Source organism: Hyla sarda, chromosome 13 (assembly GCF_029499605.1).
Source record: "Hyla sarda isolate aHylSar1 chromosome 13, aHylSar1.hap1, whole genome shotgun sequence".
Lineage (NCBI taxonomy): Eukaryota > Metazoa > Chordata > Amphibia > Anura > Hylidae > Hyla > Hyla sarda.
The window spans coordinates 49,350,725-49,366,351 of NC_079201.1; the positions used below are offsets into that span (position 1 = coordinate 49,350,725).

Here is a 15,627-nt window from a genome sequence, read left to right on the forward strand (position 1 = left end):
TGTGTGGTGTGTGTGTGTGGTGTGTGTGTGTGTGTGTGTGTGTGTGTGTGTGTACACACATACATTAAGAAAAATGATTGTTCCCCCCAAAAATGTGATTTTGAACTATTGTAGAAAATTTTAAAAACATGCTCATAATAATAGAAGCCTTCTAATGTCGTAAAAAAGTATAAGAATGTTTAACAAATTATGCCAGCATAAAGTAGCCATGTTGTGGGTGTGAACTAATACCGTATATACTCGAGTATAAGCCGAGTTTTTCAGCACGATTTTTCGTGCTGAAAACACCCCCCTCGGCTTATACTCGAGTGAACTCCCCCACCCGCAGTGGTCTTCAACCTGCGGACCTCCAGAGGTTTCAAAACTACAACTCCCAGCAAGCCCGGGCAGCCATCGGCTGTCCGGGCTTGCTGGGAGTTGTAGTTTTGAAACCTCCGGAGGTCCGCAGGTTGAAGACCACTGCGGCCTTCAACATCATCCAGCCCCCTCTCACCCCCTTTAGTTCTGAGTACTCACCTCCGCTCGGCGCTGGTCCGGTCCTGCAGGACTGTCCGGTGAGGAGGTGGTCCGGTGGGATACTGGTTCCGGGCTGCTATCTTCACCGGGGAGGCCTCTTCTAAGCGCTTCGGGCCCGGCCTCAGAATAGTCACGTTGCCGTGACAACGACGCAGAGGTGCGTTCATTGCCAACGTACTCCTGCGTCATTGTCAAGGCAACGCCTCTATTCCGGAGAAGAGGCGCCCCCGGTGAAGATAGCAGCCCGGAACCACTATCCCACCGGACCACCTCCTCACCGGACAGCCCTGCAGGACCGGACCAGCGCCGAGCGGAGGTGAGTACTCAGAACTAAAGGGGGTGAGAGGGGGGCTGGATGATGTTGAAGGCCACAGTGGTCTTCAACCTGCGGACCTCCGGAGGTTTCAAAACTACAACTCCCAGCAAGCCCGGACAGCCGATGGCTGCCCGGGCTTGCTGGGAGTTGTAGTTTTGAAACCTCTGGAGGTCCGCAGGTTGAAGACCACTGAGGGCGAATGATGAGAAGAGGATGATGAAGGGGGGGTGTGGGGATGATGAAGGGGGGTGGGGATGATGAAGGGGGGGTGTGGGATGATAAGGGGATGATGAAGGGGGGATGTGCGGGATGATAAGGGGATGATGAAGGGGGGATGTGTGGGATGATAAGGGGATGATGAAGGGGGGATGTGTGGGATGATAAGGGGATGATGAAGGGGGGATGATAAGGGGATGATGAAGGGGGGATGTGTGGGATGATGACAAGGGGATGATGAAGGGGGGATGTGTGGGATGATGACAAGGGGATGATGAAGGGGGGATGTGTGGGATGATGACAAGGGGATGATGAAGGGGGGATGTGTGGGATGATGACAAGGGGATGATTATGAGGATGTTAATGACGGGTCTGGATGATGACAGGGGGGGATGAGGTATTTCCCACCCTAGGCTTATACTCGAGTCAATAACTTTTCCTGGGATTTTGGGTTGAAATTAGGGGTCTCGGCTTATACTCGGGTCGGCTTATACTCGAGTATATACGGTAACTAAATTTTTTTGGCAGGACTTTTTCTCTTGCAAGTAGAGAGTTTCAAACATAGAGAAATGAAAAGGTTTTCAATTTTTCACAATATTTTAGAGTTTTTCACAAAAATCGCTTCATGTATTAACAAAAATTTACCACTAATATAAAGTCCAATATGTCTTGAAGAAACAAATCTCTGAATCACTTTGCCAGGTAAAAGCAGTTCAAAGTTATTACCACTTAAAGAGACACATGTCAGATTTGAAAAAACGGACTGGGTCATGAAGGTCAAAACTAGCTGGGTCATGAAGGGGTTAAAGGGATTATCCAGGAATTTTCTTTTTTTTATATGTGTGTGTGTGTGTGTGTGTATACAGTACAGACCAAAAGTTTGGACACACCTTCTCATTCAGAGTTTTCTTTATTTTCATGACTATGAAAATTGTACATTCACACTGAAGGTATCAAAACTATGAATTAACACATGTGGACCATGCGCATTTGAGGACTAAATTAGGGATTGCATAGGGGTAGACATAGGGGTTATTCTACGCCAGTGATTCCCAAACAGGGTGCCTCCAGCTGTTGTTAAACTCCCAGCATGCCTGGACAGTCAGTGGCTGTCCAGAAATGCTGGGAGTTGTTGTTTTACAACAGCTGGAGGCTCCATTTTGGAAACACTGCCGTACAATAAGTTTTTCATTTTTATTGGGGGGGGGGGGGGGGGGGGGACAGTGTAAGGGGGTGTATATGTTGTGTTTTACCCTTTATTTTGTGTTATTGTAGTGTAGTGTTTTTAGGGTACATTCACACTGGCGGAGGTTTACAGTGAGCTTACCGCTAGGAGTATGCGCTGCGGTGTAAAATTTGCCACAGCTCTTACTTGAAGCAGGGAACTTACTGTAAACCTGCCTGTGTGAATGTACCCTGTACATGGGGGGGGGACCTCCAGCTGTTTCAAAACTACAACTCCCAGCATGCACTGACAGACATTGCATGCTGGGAGTTGTACTTTTGCAACAGCTGGAGGCACACAGGTTGGAAAACCTTCAGTTTGGTTGGTAAATACTGAGTTAGGTAACCGAACCTGTGTGCCTCCAGGTGTTGCAAAACTACAACTCCCAGCATGTACTGATCGCCGAAGGGCATGCTGGGAGATGTAGTTATGCAACAGCTGGAGGTACCCAACTACAACTCCCAGCATGTCGAGACAGCTGTTTGCTGTTTGGGCATGCTGGGATTTGCAGTTTTGCAACATCTGTAGGGCTACAATTTAGAGATCTCCAAACTGTGGACCTCCAGCTGTTGCAAAACTACAAATCCCAGCATGCCCTGACAGCAAACTGCTGTTTGGGCATGCTGGGAGTTGCAGTTTTGCAACATCTGGAGGGCCACAGTTAGAGAGCACTGCCAGTGATCTCCAAACTGGGGCCCTCCAGCTGTTGCAAAACTACAAATCCCTGCATGCCCAAACAGCTGTCTGGGCATGCTGGGAATTGTAGTTTTGCAACATCTGGAGGGTTACAGTTTAGAGACCACTGTATAGTGGTCTCAAACTGTACCCTCCAGATGTTGCTAGGCAACTTACCAGCTTCCGTTGGATCCAGGGAGCCAGCCGCACGACATCGCCGGACTCCACTTACACTGCGGGCGACCATCGGTGGAGCTGATTTTCTAGAACAGAACTATGACAGAATATTTCATGACTCCATTAAATATTCTGTCAGTCATAGTTCTGTTCTAGAAATTCAGCTCCACCGATGGTCGCCCGCAGGGTAAGTGGACATCGGCGCCGGTCCTCTGTCGGTTCCCCGTACTGCCCCGCCTATTGTGGGTGGGCAGAACGGGGAAACTGAAAGTAAAGCCTCCTGCCCCCGATCTGCTATTGGTGGTCGCGTCTAGACCACCAGCAGCAGGGATAGGAGGGGTGGCACCCCTGCCACCTCACGCCTATCCCTTCAGGGGGATTCTGGGTGTCTTGGACAACCAGGATCCCCCTTTTATTCCGGGTCACCATAGACCCGTATGACCCAGGATAACCGCAAATTGCAAGTGTGAATTCACTTGCGATTTGCGGCGATCGCCCACAGGGGGTGCCTGATGTCCCCCCTGGGCATTTACGCGGGGTGCCTGCTGATAGATATCAGCAGTCACCCCCGTCCGGTCCCTGCCCGGCACGCGGCAGGGACCGAAATTCCCATGGGCATACATGTACGCCCTTGGTCCTTAAGTACCCGGGAGCAAAGGCGTACCTGTACGCCCTTAGTCCTTAAGGGGTTAAGGACACTCCACCTACCTCTTACTTTGTCATTGGTGCCTATATGTACCATGACTGCTGGGTCCTCTCCAGCCCCACCCAGACACTTTTCCTTGTACCAATTACTTCCGCTAAAAGATTGGGCGAGTTACAAGCACTTTCAGCCAGACTACCTTTCATGAGGATCCTCCCAAATGGTCTGAGACTCAGAACTTTACATCTTTTCTTGGTTGTGAATGGTACTTTTTAAGAAGAAAGGAAGGTAATATCACACACAACCTGAGGACAGGGGTGGCACTGTTTTTCTATCCCTGGATAACCCCTTTAATAGTGTTGGCACCCTACTGGCAGTGTAATAAGCAGGGATTAGCATCATACAAGCTGCAGATCCTCAACTTTTTTTTTTGTAGTGTGAAATAAACCTGTAAAATTCTTCGACTGCAGTAAATTTTATGTCAATTATCTTTATTTTCATTCCGATGAGAACTCTTCACATTGTAATTAGTTGCTGTTTTTGTGGTAAAGTGGGCATCTTACTGTGTCGAGTAAGTGATCTCCACTGAGAGGTTATATAAGACAATAGTTTACCTCCCAGTTAATAAAAATATGTTTTAATGTTTTCAGTTGGGATAAAGATGCCAAACAAGAATACATAATTCATTTGTAGATGATTTCAATAGCTATCAGTCTTATTTCACAGCCATGTTTGTTTTGGAGATGATGGCTCCAGCTTCAAGACCAAGAAGACTTCTCTCCTTTGGTTTTAAGCTGTTTTCTATATTTTGCCCATGGCACAGATAGAAGATAAACAGCGCTATGGATCCTGTGCAGCTTTTAAAGGAACCACCTCCAGCAAGATGAACAAGAGGTAAACACCTGTCAAATGGATTGAGGAGGCTACAGAGCATCATAAAGCTTATTCAGAATAGGAAAATGCCACTTTCACTGCTATGCCCGGTTTGTGTGCCATGTCACAGACCGACAGAATCCAGATTCACACTCATCTCAACTAAGCATAACAATTAAAAGCAGGAGTCTAGTGTCACTGCATTAAAGGAGAAAAAACAACATTAACTGTTTAAAAAGTGCATACAATTGACTGACTGTGGATACAATATCAATACTGTACTTTGGCTAAAACAGAGAAATTAAAGAAACCCTCCCTGGCAAAACGGATACACTGTGTGCCTAGTGTGGGGACTAATGCATGAATTATGACTTTGGTGTTTTGGAAGCCAACGCCTCATCAGTCTCTGCTCAACCCTCTCAGAACCTGCATAAGATGTTCCTTTTAAGCATATTTACAGGTTAAATGGTACCAGAAAATATGGTCCTTTATGCATCCTCTTCTGTCAAGTTGGTAAACATTTGTTTGCAATTTTTGTTTCTGGGAAAGGTAAGTGGTTCAGATTTCTATTGCAAATGTGCCCGATTTAATTGGCTCAAACCACTGGCGTACATGATTTGCACAATTTCCATCATATATTATGTAATCTAGACACTGTTGCTCAACATCAGGGATGTAGTTTAACAGCAAGAATTGGTTTAGTAGATGAATGGCCTGAAAAACAACACTACACCATAGGTGGTATAACAGATAGACAACAGCGTCTAAGGCTGCACAATATTTATCATACAGCACCAGTCATTGTGATAAAAGGATGAACCAGAAAAACATAGTACACATCTTTTTAATTTTTTCCTCCTCTCTTTTTAAAACCCATAACTCTTACCTACACCTACAGACCCATACGAGGGTTTGTTTTTTACGTGACCAATTGTACTTTGTAATGACAGCTTTCATTTTACCATTAAATGTATGGTGAAACAAAAAAATTATTATTTGTGGGCAAAAATGTATAAGAAAACTGCAATTTTGAGTTTGGGGGGTTTGGTTTTTTTGCGAAGTGCACTTTATGGTAAAAATTATACATTATGTTTATATAGTTTTCCTATTATTGTAGTACTAAAAAAAAAAAAAAAATTATATATATTTTTTTTTTACAAAATTGGTATGCATAAGATTGTCCTTTTGTGACCCCTATATCCCTATATTTTTATTTTCTGCATACGGGGCTATATGAGGGCAAATTTTTTTGCGCCTTGATCTGGAGTTTTTATGGAATCATTAGATTGCTTTCACTGTATAATGCTTTGCCTAGGGCATAGTATTATACAGTGTGATGGGCAATCCACTGATCTAGCCTGGCTAAGCTAGGATACATCAGTGAATCGTCAAACGGCGGCAGGCAAGGGGAACCTCCTCGATCACATTGCAGGGGTTCTGTGAGCTCCACTGAGCTACTGACAATTATTACTTCCGTTTCAGATGCTGTGATCAGCGTTGATCACTGTGTCTAAAAGGGTTAAATGCCGGGCAGCAGCGGGGTCGGCGCTGCCCGGCATAAGCAGTGAGCATCTGCCTACTGATAGCAGCCAACACTCACTACTCTGAAGAATCCGCAGCACCTGCGCTCGCTTCAAAGCAATTTAACGCATTAGGGCTTACAGATACGTACGTCTTAAGTACCAGGACACCAGGGCGTACCTGTAGTGGTTAAAAAGCAGTGACACTCTTGTTTATGTTTGGTATTGCAGCTCAGTTCCAGTGAAGTGAATAGAAAACATTTGTAATACGACAAGCAAACTGAGGACAGGTGTAGTACTGTTCTAGGTAAAAAGCATTAATGTTTTTCTAATTCTGCACAACCCGTTTAATGCAGGGCATAGTGATCTTATGAAGGTGCAAATGCAGTGCCGAATGTGTTGTTAAATAAAGTGTGCGTGTGTACGGGGACAACTTTTTCTATGTTCTCTATACTGTTTTGCATTCAAGATGATTAGGGGACCCAGTGAGCAGAGATCAAAACCTGGAGCAGCATATTGGCAGATTGTTAAGAGAGTGTATTAAAGGGGTATTCCAGGCCAAAACTTTTTTTTATATAGCAACTGGCTCCGGAATTAAACAGATTTGTAAATTACTTCTATTAAAAAATCTTAATCCTTCCAATAGTTATTAGCTTCTGAAGTTTTCTGTCTAACTGCTCTCTGATGACTCACGTCCCGGGAGCTGTGCAGTTCCTATGGGGATATTCTTCCATCATGCACAGCTCCTGGGACGTAACATCATCATTGAGCAGTTAGACAGAAAACTTCAGAAGCTAATAACTATTGGAAGGATTAATATTTTTAAATAGAAGTAATTTACAAATCTGTTTAACTTTCAGGAGCCAGTTGATATGTATAAAAAAAGGTTTTGCCTGGAATACCCCTTTAACTCTCTTCTCTGACCAGAAAAGTAAAAGCTTGCCTGATCTATAGTGTGAATACAGACAGTGAAAGCGCGGCCTTATGATTCTTCTGACTGTTTGGGTATCCACAGAAGACACATTAAGGAGTAAAAACTCCCTCCTTGTTCTTTCAGTCCTTTTTCTTGTATTTATATAGAAGTGCAACTTAAAGCTCCAGTATCCAATGCAAAATCTGTAATTGTGCCCCTTAAAAGGAGTATGCCAGGGGATATTTTTTAAAATAAAGATTTAGACTCAAACCCTTGTAAAAGACAGACATACACTGTAACATGGACCCAGGTTCCAGCACTTCGATGTGTCACCACAAAGACATTCCCATGCAGCCAATTGATGGCTGCAGCAGTGTCCTTCTGCAGCTACTGACTGGCTCAATTGAAAGGTCCTTAAGGCTGACCTAGACAAAATGTAGTGCAGAAGAGCAGGACCAGGCTCCGTGTTAATGGGGTCATCCAGGATTAGAAAAACAAAGCTAATTTCTTTAATAAAAAACAAAACAAAAACAAACCTCTCCACACTTCTCCACAATCTGTAGGTTGGTATTGCAGCTGAATTCTATTGAAGGGAACCAAGCCAAGTTGTAAAACCACACAGCCTGAGGACAGGGGTGGTACTCGTTTTGAAAGAAATTAGCTTAGTTTTAATATCTTAGATAACCAGGGCAGTGGGGGCACAAGGACAGTAAGTATATGTTTTTTTTCTTCTGTACAGGGGTCTGAGCTTAAATCTTAAAAATCGCCCCAGAAACATCCTTTGAACTACCAGGTTCTACATTTGAAAATATCCCCTGAAACATCCCTTTAACTACCAGGTTCTACATTTGAAAATTGCCCCTGAAACATCCCTTTAACAACCAGGTTCTACATTTGATACTATGTCTTCTACGCCCCATACAAAAAAATTCATTTTGGCAAAAGAGGACAAATGAAGGAGAAAAATATTATGTAAAGACTATAAGCCTCCTTGAGTATTTCTGTAGCAATGCTGATTTGGCACTAGCACAAATATACAAACACCAATCTCTTGCACAGTACTTGAAATTGATCACTAGCAAATTATGCACCTTTATAATAATTCCTATAGTAAAAACTACCATCAGTAATTCTTTTAAAAAAAAATGCTTAAAAATGGTACAATCTAAAGGATTAGGAGTGTGTGAAGAAGTCAACGGCATTCAGTGGCCAGAGAATTGTATTCAGCATGTCTGGTGATCCTTCCAGATTCTATAATTGTCATGCAACAGTAATGAGCCCAGAGGACAGCAGGCCAAGGAATTTAGCAGCTATTGTACTGGCAATGTCTAACAAGCGCGCCCACAGGGACTTTTCTTTGCCCCTACTGTCACTTGTGAGAGTGCATTGTAGTCAAATTGTCCAAAAATGTTAAGGTGAACACAGACTGGCTCCAGGGAATGCCCTGCGACCAGCGCAGATCTCATTGTTCCTTTTCTAAGCCTCTGGTACCAGATAGATGTTGGCACCTCGTGGAACAGGATTGGCATAATCAAATGCTACCATAGCGGGTCTCCTGAGGATCTAAACTGACCACTCCCCATTCCACAAAGAAAAAGGAGATGGTGCCAAAGAACCCAAATATCACCATGATTAACAGCTGCCATTGCAGAAGGAGGTAGTTACTATAGAAGAAGGCAACAGCTGCGGTGATGGACTGAAAGAGAAAAAAAGAGAAAAGAGCAGATTATACACACGGTTAGTTAAAAGGCATCTGTTTGCCATGAATCACTTAAAAAGTCTATAAATACGAGCACTCGGCAGCAAAAAATCATTAGCAGATACATGATAATCAGAATTAAATAGCAAAGTGCTGATTACTAAGTTCAGAATGTAGCACTCTGAAATGCCAAGCCAGATACAGTCCATCTCTAGTATTACATTTAACTCCTGCAGCTGACGGAACACAGTGACCGGCGCACACTGACCTGTTCTTCTTGGAGAGAGATAAACACTGGGTATAAGTGTATGGCAAGGAGTGATCACCTTCCCTCCTAGAATAACTGCAAACTGAATGGGTCAGGACGAATGGTCAAGTTTTATTGATCAATTAAAAAAAGCCGGCATGTCACTGATCTGCTGCGGACAAATACAAACAACCTTAGTCATGGTTCAACCACAACAGGGCATGCACCCAAAAATGAATTGGTGATATACTGGCTTTTTAAAATGGAGTTATAAAGTATTGAAGATTTTATTTTCTCCACAAGCTGGATTATCTTTTTTCCATGTATACATTGCATTGGCTCAATGGTTCAGAGGCTTCCTGTGTTCACTTTTATACTACTAAGCCATACTTAGGACTGAACTATGGAGGCAGGTAAGCAGTGCTGGCTTGCTTTTTCTGCCAGGGGTAGTCTGGCAACCACTTAAACTGGTACTCCGCCCCTAGACATCTTATCCTCTATCCAAAGTATAGGGGATAAGAGGTCTGATTGCAGGGAGCCCACAACTGGGACCCCCACCATCTCTGTGTAGCACCTAATGCATGTTTAGATGCTGGGTATGGGCGGCAGGGGGTAGTGACGTTACGTCCATGCCCCTCGTGATGTCACGGCACACCCCCTCGTGATGTCACCAGGGGCGTGGCCATGACATCACGAACCCTGCTGCCCTCTCCAAGCATTCGGAACAAAATGTACCCCTTTAAGATGAATTCAGAATGCACTGGAAATGGGTGTTCTATTGCAAAAGAAAAAAATAACTATTTTATGTACCATTTTTATTGGGAACCAGGTGCAAAAATCAGCATTTCATAATCTGTGGCTCCCCAGCTGTTGAAAAACTACAACTCCCGGCAAGCCCAGCTTTTGGTTGCCCATGCATGCTGGGAGATGTAGTTTTGTAACAGCTGGAGAGCAATAGGTTGAGGAAAACTACAACAGATAATGGAGACATCAGAGATTTAACAGATTCACTGAGCCAACTTAGTTTTTTCCATACTATTCAATAGTACTGTACATAAGTATTAATTTCCACTAACTACCAGTGTGTCTGACACTAAACCAGATACATTTACAATAACTGAACAAACCCTGTCAAAAGCTAGGAATGTGCCATTGTAAACATTTGAGAGTAGGATAGCATCCACAACAGATCATAGTCTTGTATTAGGTTAAAGGAAAACGGTCATCGGTTCTCCCACACTAAACCCAATACACTGGGTTATAGTGTGGGTGAACAGGAGACTGATGCCCAGAGATCTGTCCCTGTCAAGATCTTTTTCCATCTTCAGTGAAGGAGAGTCCGCCAGCTCAATTTGAATATTCATTGTCACGTGTCACGTGAGTGCTCAGTCGGCACACCGCTCACATGACCCGCGGCAATGAATATTCATATTGAGCAGGCGGGCCCGCTTCCAGCACGCAGTTCACTGAAGATGGAAGAAGATCTTCGCGGGGACAGATCTCTGGGCTGCAGGTACGTATTTAATTCATTAACCCCTCATCTGTCTCCTGTTCACCCACACTATAACCAAGTGTATTAAGTTTAGTGTGGATGAACAGATGACAGTTTTCCTTTAATACATAAGGCTAATGATGTGTTAATCGACCTATTTCAAACATCTTCTGACAGTCCCACTTCTGACAAACCAGGAATTACCTGAACCCAGGAGATCTATGATTCAGCACTGGGTCCTGGCCTCCCTTTTCCGGTCAGTCAGGATGAGAACTACAAGGCCACAAGACTTTCTACAGAATAGTGAATGGTGATTTTTGGCCCAAACATCATATGACCAAAGTTTAATTACTATGAAAAGATTCATGTTTCCTATTGTGCCTCTTAAAAGGAATCTGTGACCGCCTTTCCTCCCCCCAAGGGTATGTTCACACAGTAATTATAAATCAGCACACTTTTTTTATTTCAAAAATGTATTTATGCATTACTGCAGAATAGCCACATTCAATGGGTTCATCTGCGTCTTGGCAACTTTAAAAGGGATATGTCACTCATCTGCATGGATTTCAAATATGCAGTGAAAAAATGTGCACTAAAGTTCAAAGTGTAAACTATGGCATTTATTACTCTGCAGTTTTTCCACATGTTTCAAGGAAACACTAGAAAAGATGCTGTGTGAACATAAAACTGCTTACAGAGCCATGTACATGCTGACAATACAGAGAAGACCACCCCCTTGTCCACAACAGATTTCATGTGACTTCACAGCGAATACTGGGTTTTCAGTTTACTATACATTTTGCATATAGGTCATTTTCTTTGAGAAGTCCACCCCCATAGAAACCTACTTTTCAAGGCAAATTTAGGTGGTATTCTCAAAGAGATATTACTGAAAATGGTAAATCTTTTGCACACCTGAGCTGTGTCCATTTGGGAGAGGAAGAGTCCAACATGCTAATGATCTTCTGTAACTCTGCCTTCAACCTGCTAGACCCTTGTACTGCTTTGTGTTCCAGAAAATCATACAGGATGGAGGTGGAACTGTATGAGGCTCATAAATATGGCAGACTCGTCCTGTGCCAAAAACGCTCAGGATTCAAAAAATATTCACAACACAATTGAATCTTTATTTGGGATTGACAGGGAGTTGACTGTATTCCCAGCAGGTACATGGCAGTGTGACTGGTTCAGAGAAAAGAAAGCAGGTGACAGGTTCCCTGTAAAGATTTCTGAATAGTTTTGGCTCTGTATATGTAAAATGGACTGCAGATCGAGCAATGTCGATGTAGCACAAGAATTACTAGATGAGAAGATGTGGATGTTTTAATCTTTTTTCATATTTTTTACCTGTACAAATTTGAAGATTGCAAATGCAGGTGCACTGTCATCTGCATATAAGGTCCCCAAGATGCTTAGGAGTTGGGTGTTAAAACAGCTATCTCCTAAGCCTAGCAGAAAGCTAGTGAACATCGCCAGGGCTTTGCTGAAAGAAAAGAAGAGATGCAGAATTGACATGTGCAGTCATAGAACATAGTATTCGAATATGATCAAGATTGTAAGAGAAAGGAAGCTTTTTATGATATAATGTTTAATAGTTTCCGCAGTTTGTGGCTTTTATTGGTTCATTATAGACACAGCTATAATTATGTTTTGCAGCTCATTCTATTCAGGATTCTGGCTGAAAGCCTTTGCTGTCATTGTCTTCCTAGAAATGTCTATAAAGAAGGTCTTTAGTCTAATCTCAGCAAGTGAAATAGTGACCCCTGCTGTCTGCATGGTTGTGCTACACTGGGCCCTATAGTATAAGGATAAGTATTCCAATATATTGGGAGATTTTATTTTTAAGCAAAGCATAAAACAAGAAACAATAGCTATACACATTTCACTCCACACATTCTGTCAGTAACACCAAAGGGGTCCATTAGATACATTACAGAAATGCTATATTTTTACTTATACAGTGGCAACATATTCCACAGCACCTTATAGTACAAAGGGTACTTATATAGATTAAATCAGACATCACAGAGCAATTATTGAAACATCAGGCGTGTGGGCCCTGCATACAAAAGCTTACTATCAACGAGCAAATAAAGGGCACAAAAGTAGTAAAGATGCTTGTTTTTGTGCAATTGTCAAGCCAACATTTATAAACACATATAATGCTACATGAGCCACACACCAGTATACGAAGTGCATGAATGAATGGCATCACGTTCTGATGAACAACGTAAAAAGAAGGGGAGTAAAAATTAGTGTTAAAGCAATACTGTCATTAATAAGACAATTGAAAAACAAATGCTTAAATCAATATTAATATGTAAAATACCTTTTGACCTATATATATATTCCTGTAATGAGTCTTTCTGATTTCCTCTCAGAAGCTGGGGGTGTTTCCGCTTGCAGTGTGATGAGCTCCTCTCCTCCCCTCCCCTGTCATGAGGTCTGCACAAACATTTTTACACTTGTACAAGTTTCTGTCTAAATGCATGATCTATATAACTATAATGCAGCCATGCATGCGCTATATAATAGTTTAGCACCTTGTATTGCTTGTCACTGTGCATGTGAATGCTTCTCCTGAAGAGGCTGCAAGCTGTCTGCATCTTGTCTAGATCTCACTGGTGTTCTCCTCACAGAGATGAAATCTGCACTGATACACTGTACTGAGTGAGCAGAGGAGAGAGAAAACCACACCCCTACTCCCTTCAGAATTTCGGTCCCTTTCTTCATTGTCAGGACCAAAGAGCCCTAGACCAGAGTTTGTTATCAAAACTTCAAAAGACAGAGACTCCTAGTAGCCATGTTCTAAAACATTTATTTCACATCTTCAGCAATAAAATAAATACATAAATTAAAGTATATTAGGAAAATGCTTAGTTTTTAATTAAGGAAGTATTGAATGGATAATAGTTGTTTCTAACGACAGTAACGCTTTAAAAGGCCTATAAAGATGTGTTTTCTGGGGAAGCAGTTTCCGGAGAACAGCGGAAGCAAGAGAAATGTGGTTCGGAAAATGGAGGAGGTTGTTGGCAGCTATGGCAAAAATATAGGGGTTAAGCTGTATTCTATTGTAAATGAGCAACCAATGCAGTGACTGACAAAGTGGGAGGCATTCTGGATAGATTGGAGAGTATAGACAGTTTAGTGAAGAGTTGGTAGTTAAAGGAGTATTCCAGGAAAAAAAAAACTTTATTTTTTTTGATCAACTGGCTCCAGAAAGTTCAACAGATTTGTAAATTACTTCTATTAAAAAATCTAAATCCTTCCAACAGTTATCAGCTGCTGAAGTTGAATTGTTCTTTTCTGTCTGACAACAGTTCTCCGCTGACACCTCTGTCTCAGGAACTGTCTGGAGCATAAGAGGTTTGCTATGGGGATTCACTCATACTCTGGACAGCTCCCGAGACAGGTGTCATCAGAGAGCAGTAAGACAGAAAAGAACAACTCAACTTCAAAAGCTGATAAGTGCTGGAATGATTAAGATTATTTAATAGAAGTAATTTACTAGTCTGTTTTACTTTCTGGAGCCAGTTGATATATAAAAAAAAAAACTTTTTCCTGGATAACCCCTTTAAGGACACAGCCCATTTTGGCCTTCAGAACACAGTATATCAAAAAGGTTTGCGTTTTAATCGTTCCTCCTCGCCTTCAAAGAGCTATAACTTTATTCTATTTCCATCCACAGACACATGAGGGCTTGTTTCTTGCAAAATCAATTGTACTTTGTAATGGTGCCTTTCATTTCACCATCAAATTTACAGCATAACCAAAAAATATTATTTATGATGGGAATTTGAAAGAAAAAAAGCACTTTTTGCAACTTTTAGTTTTTTTTTTTTTTAACGCAGAGCACTTTATGGTAAAACTGACATGTTCTCTCTATTCTGAGGGTTAATTCCAATAAAATGATACCCAATTACAGACTTTTGTAATATTATACTACTTTTAAAATAACTCAAACATTTCTAACATAAAGGAGTCTGTTGCCCTATTCTGATCCCCTATAATTTTATGTACGACTTTTAGATTACGGTACTTTTTATGCTTTTTTTTCTCCTGTGATTGGAATAAGACCAATAAAAGCAGCAACTTTGGACTTTTTTTTAAAGTTTACACCGTTCACCATGCAGGATTAATAACACAATATTTAAATAGACATTTTTGCATGCCGCAATACCAAGCACGTTGATTTTTTTTAAATTTATTTATTTGTTTTACATTTTTTTATTTGTAAAATGAGAAAATAGGGGAATTTTTTTTTATTTTTTTTGGGGGGGGAAGGGGGCTTATAACCTTTTGTTAAAATATTTTTCTTGTTTACTATTTATTGCTGTCTTTAGATTGCACAGTGTTACCTGTGATCTACTTCTCTAGTCTGTCTTCTAGGTGGCTGGAAATTTTTACTGATCATACTACCATGATTCCAACACGGGTGGTCCTATCAATGCTCTGTACGCCCCCTGCATAGTTCAGATGCCGTGATCATTATTGAGTCTGATAGCAGCTGGGACCTGCAGTCTATGAGGCGCTCGTTTTATAGCTGGAACTTTGTTTTGACATGTACGTCCTGGTGCTCCATGTCCTATCACTGCAGCACTCCACCAGTTTTGGTTTACTGGCAGACTGGCCAGATAGAAATCACCCCTCAGTAAAAGACACAGAAAAGCCAACCTGGAGTTTGCAAAAATAACAACTAGAAGACTAAGAAACAAGATTCTCTGATGAAACTTATCTTTCTCTGTCTGGGAGGAATACATGTGGAGAGTGGGTGGAGTAGTAAATGAATTAGCAGCTGATAAATTGCAGCAGTTTACAGCCAGCTAGCCCTTTGCATTCACTTCCAGGCAGTGGAAGAGAGGTGGTGTCTGGTAACTACACTGCTCAAAAAAAATAAAGGTGAGAGGAGTAGCTTTGAAGGAGACACCGGTTCAACGTGGTGCTGGACACAGGAAGACAGAAACAGGTAAAAGCAAGGATATTTAATTTTCCCAGAATGGATTCTGGGAAAATTAAATATCCTTGCTTTTACCTATTTCTGGCTGCCTGTGTCCAGCACCACGTTGAGCCCGCATCTCTTCCGAAGCTACTCCTCTCACTATTGTTTTAAGCCGG

At 42.0% G+C, this 15,627-nt stretch overlaps 1 protein-coding gene across 3 annotated transcripts in view; it reads right to left on the bottom strand.

Annotated features, from left to right (window-relative positions):
* Window positions 1-6,833: 6,833 nt before the first annotated feature.
* MFSD11 (major facilitator superfamily domain containing 11) overlaps window positions 6,834-15,627 on the bottom strand; it is a 76,113-nt gene continuing 67,319 nt past the window's right edge. For all 3 annotated transcript variants that reach the window (XM_056549521.1, XM_056549520.1, XM_056549519.1), the window contains 2 exons: window positions 11,860-11,995; window positions 6,834-8,770 (listed from right to left, as the gene is read on the bottom strand). In XM_056549521.1, the coding sequence (XP_056405496.1) occupies window positions 8,606-8,770; window positions 11,860-11,995 (301 nt within the window). In that variant the 3' untranslated portion in view covers window positions 6,834-8,605. The remainder of the gene's footprint in view (window positions 8,771-11,859; window positions 11,996-15,627) is intronic.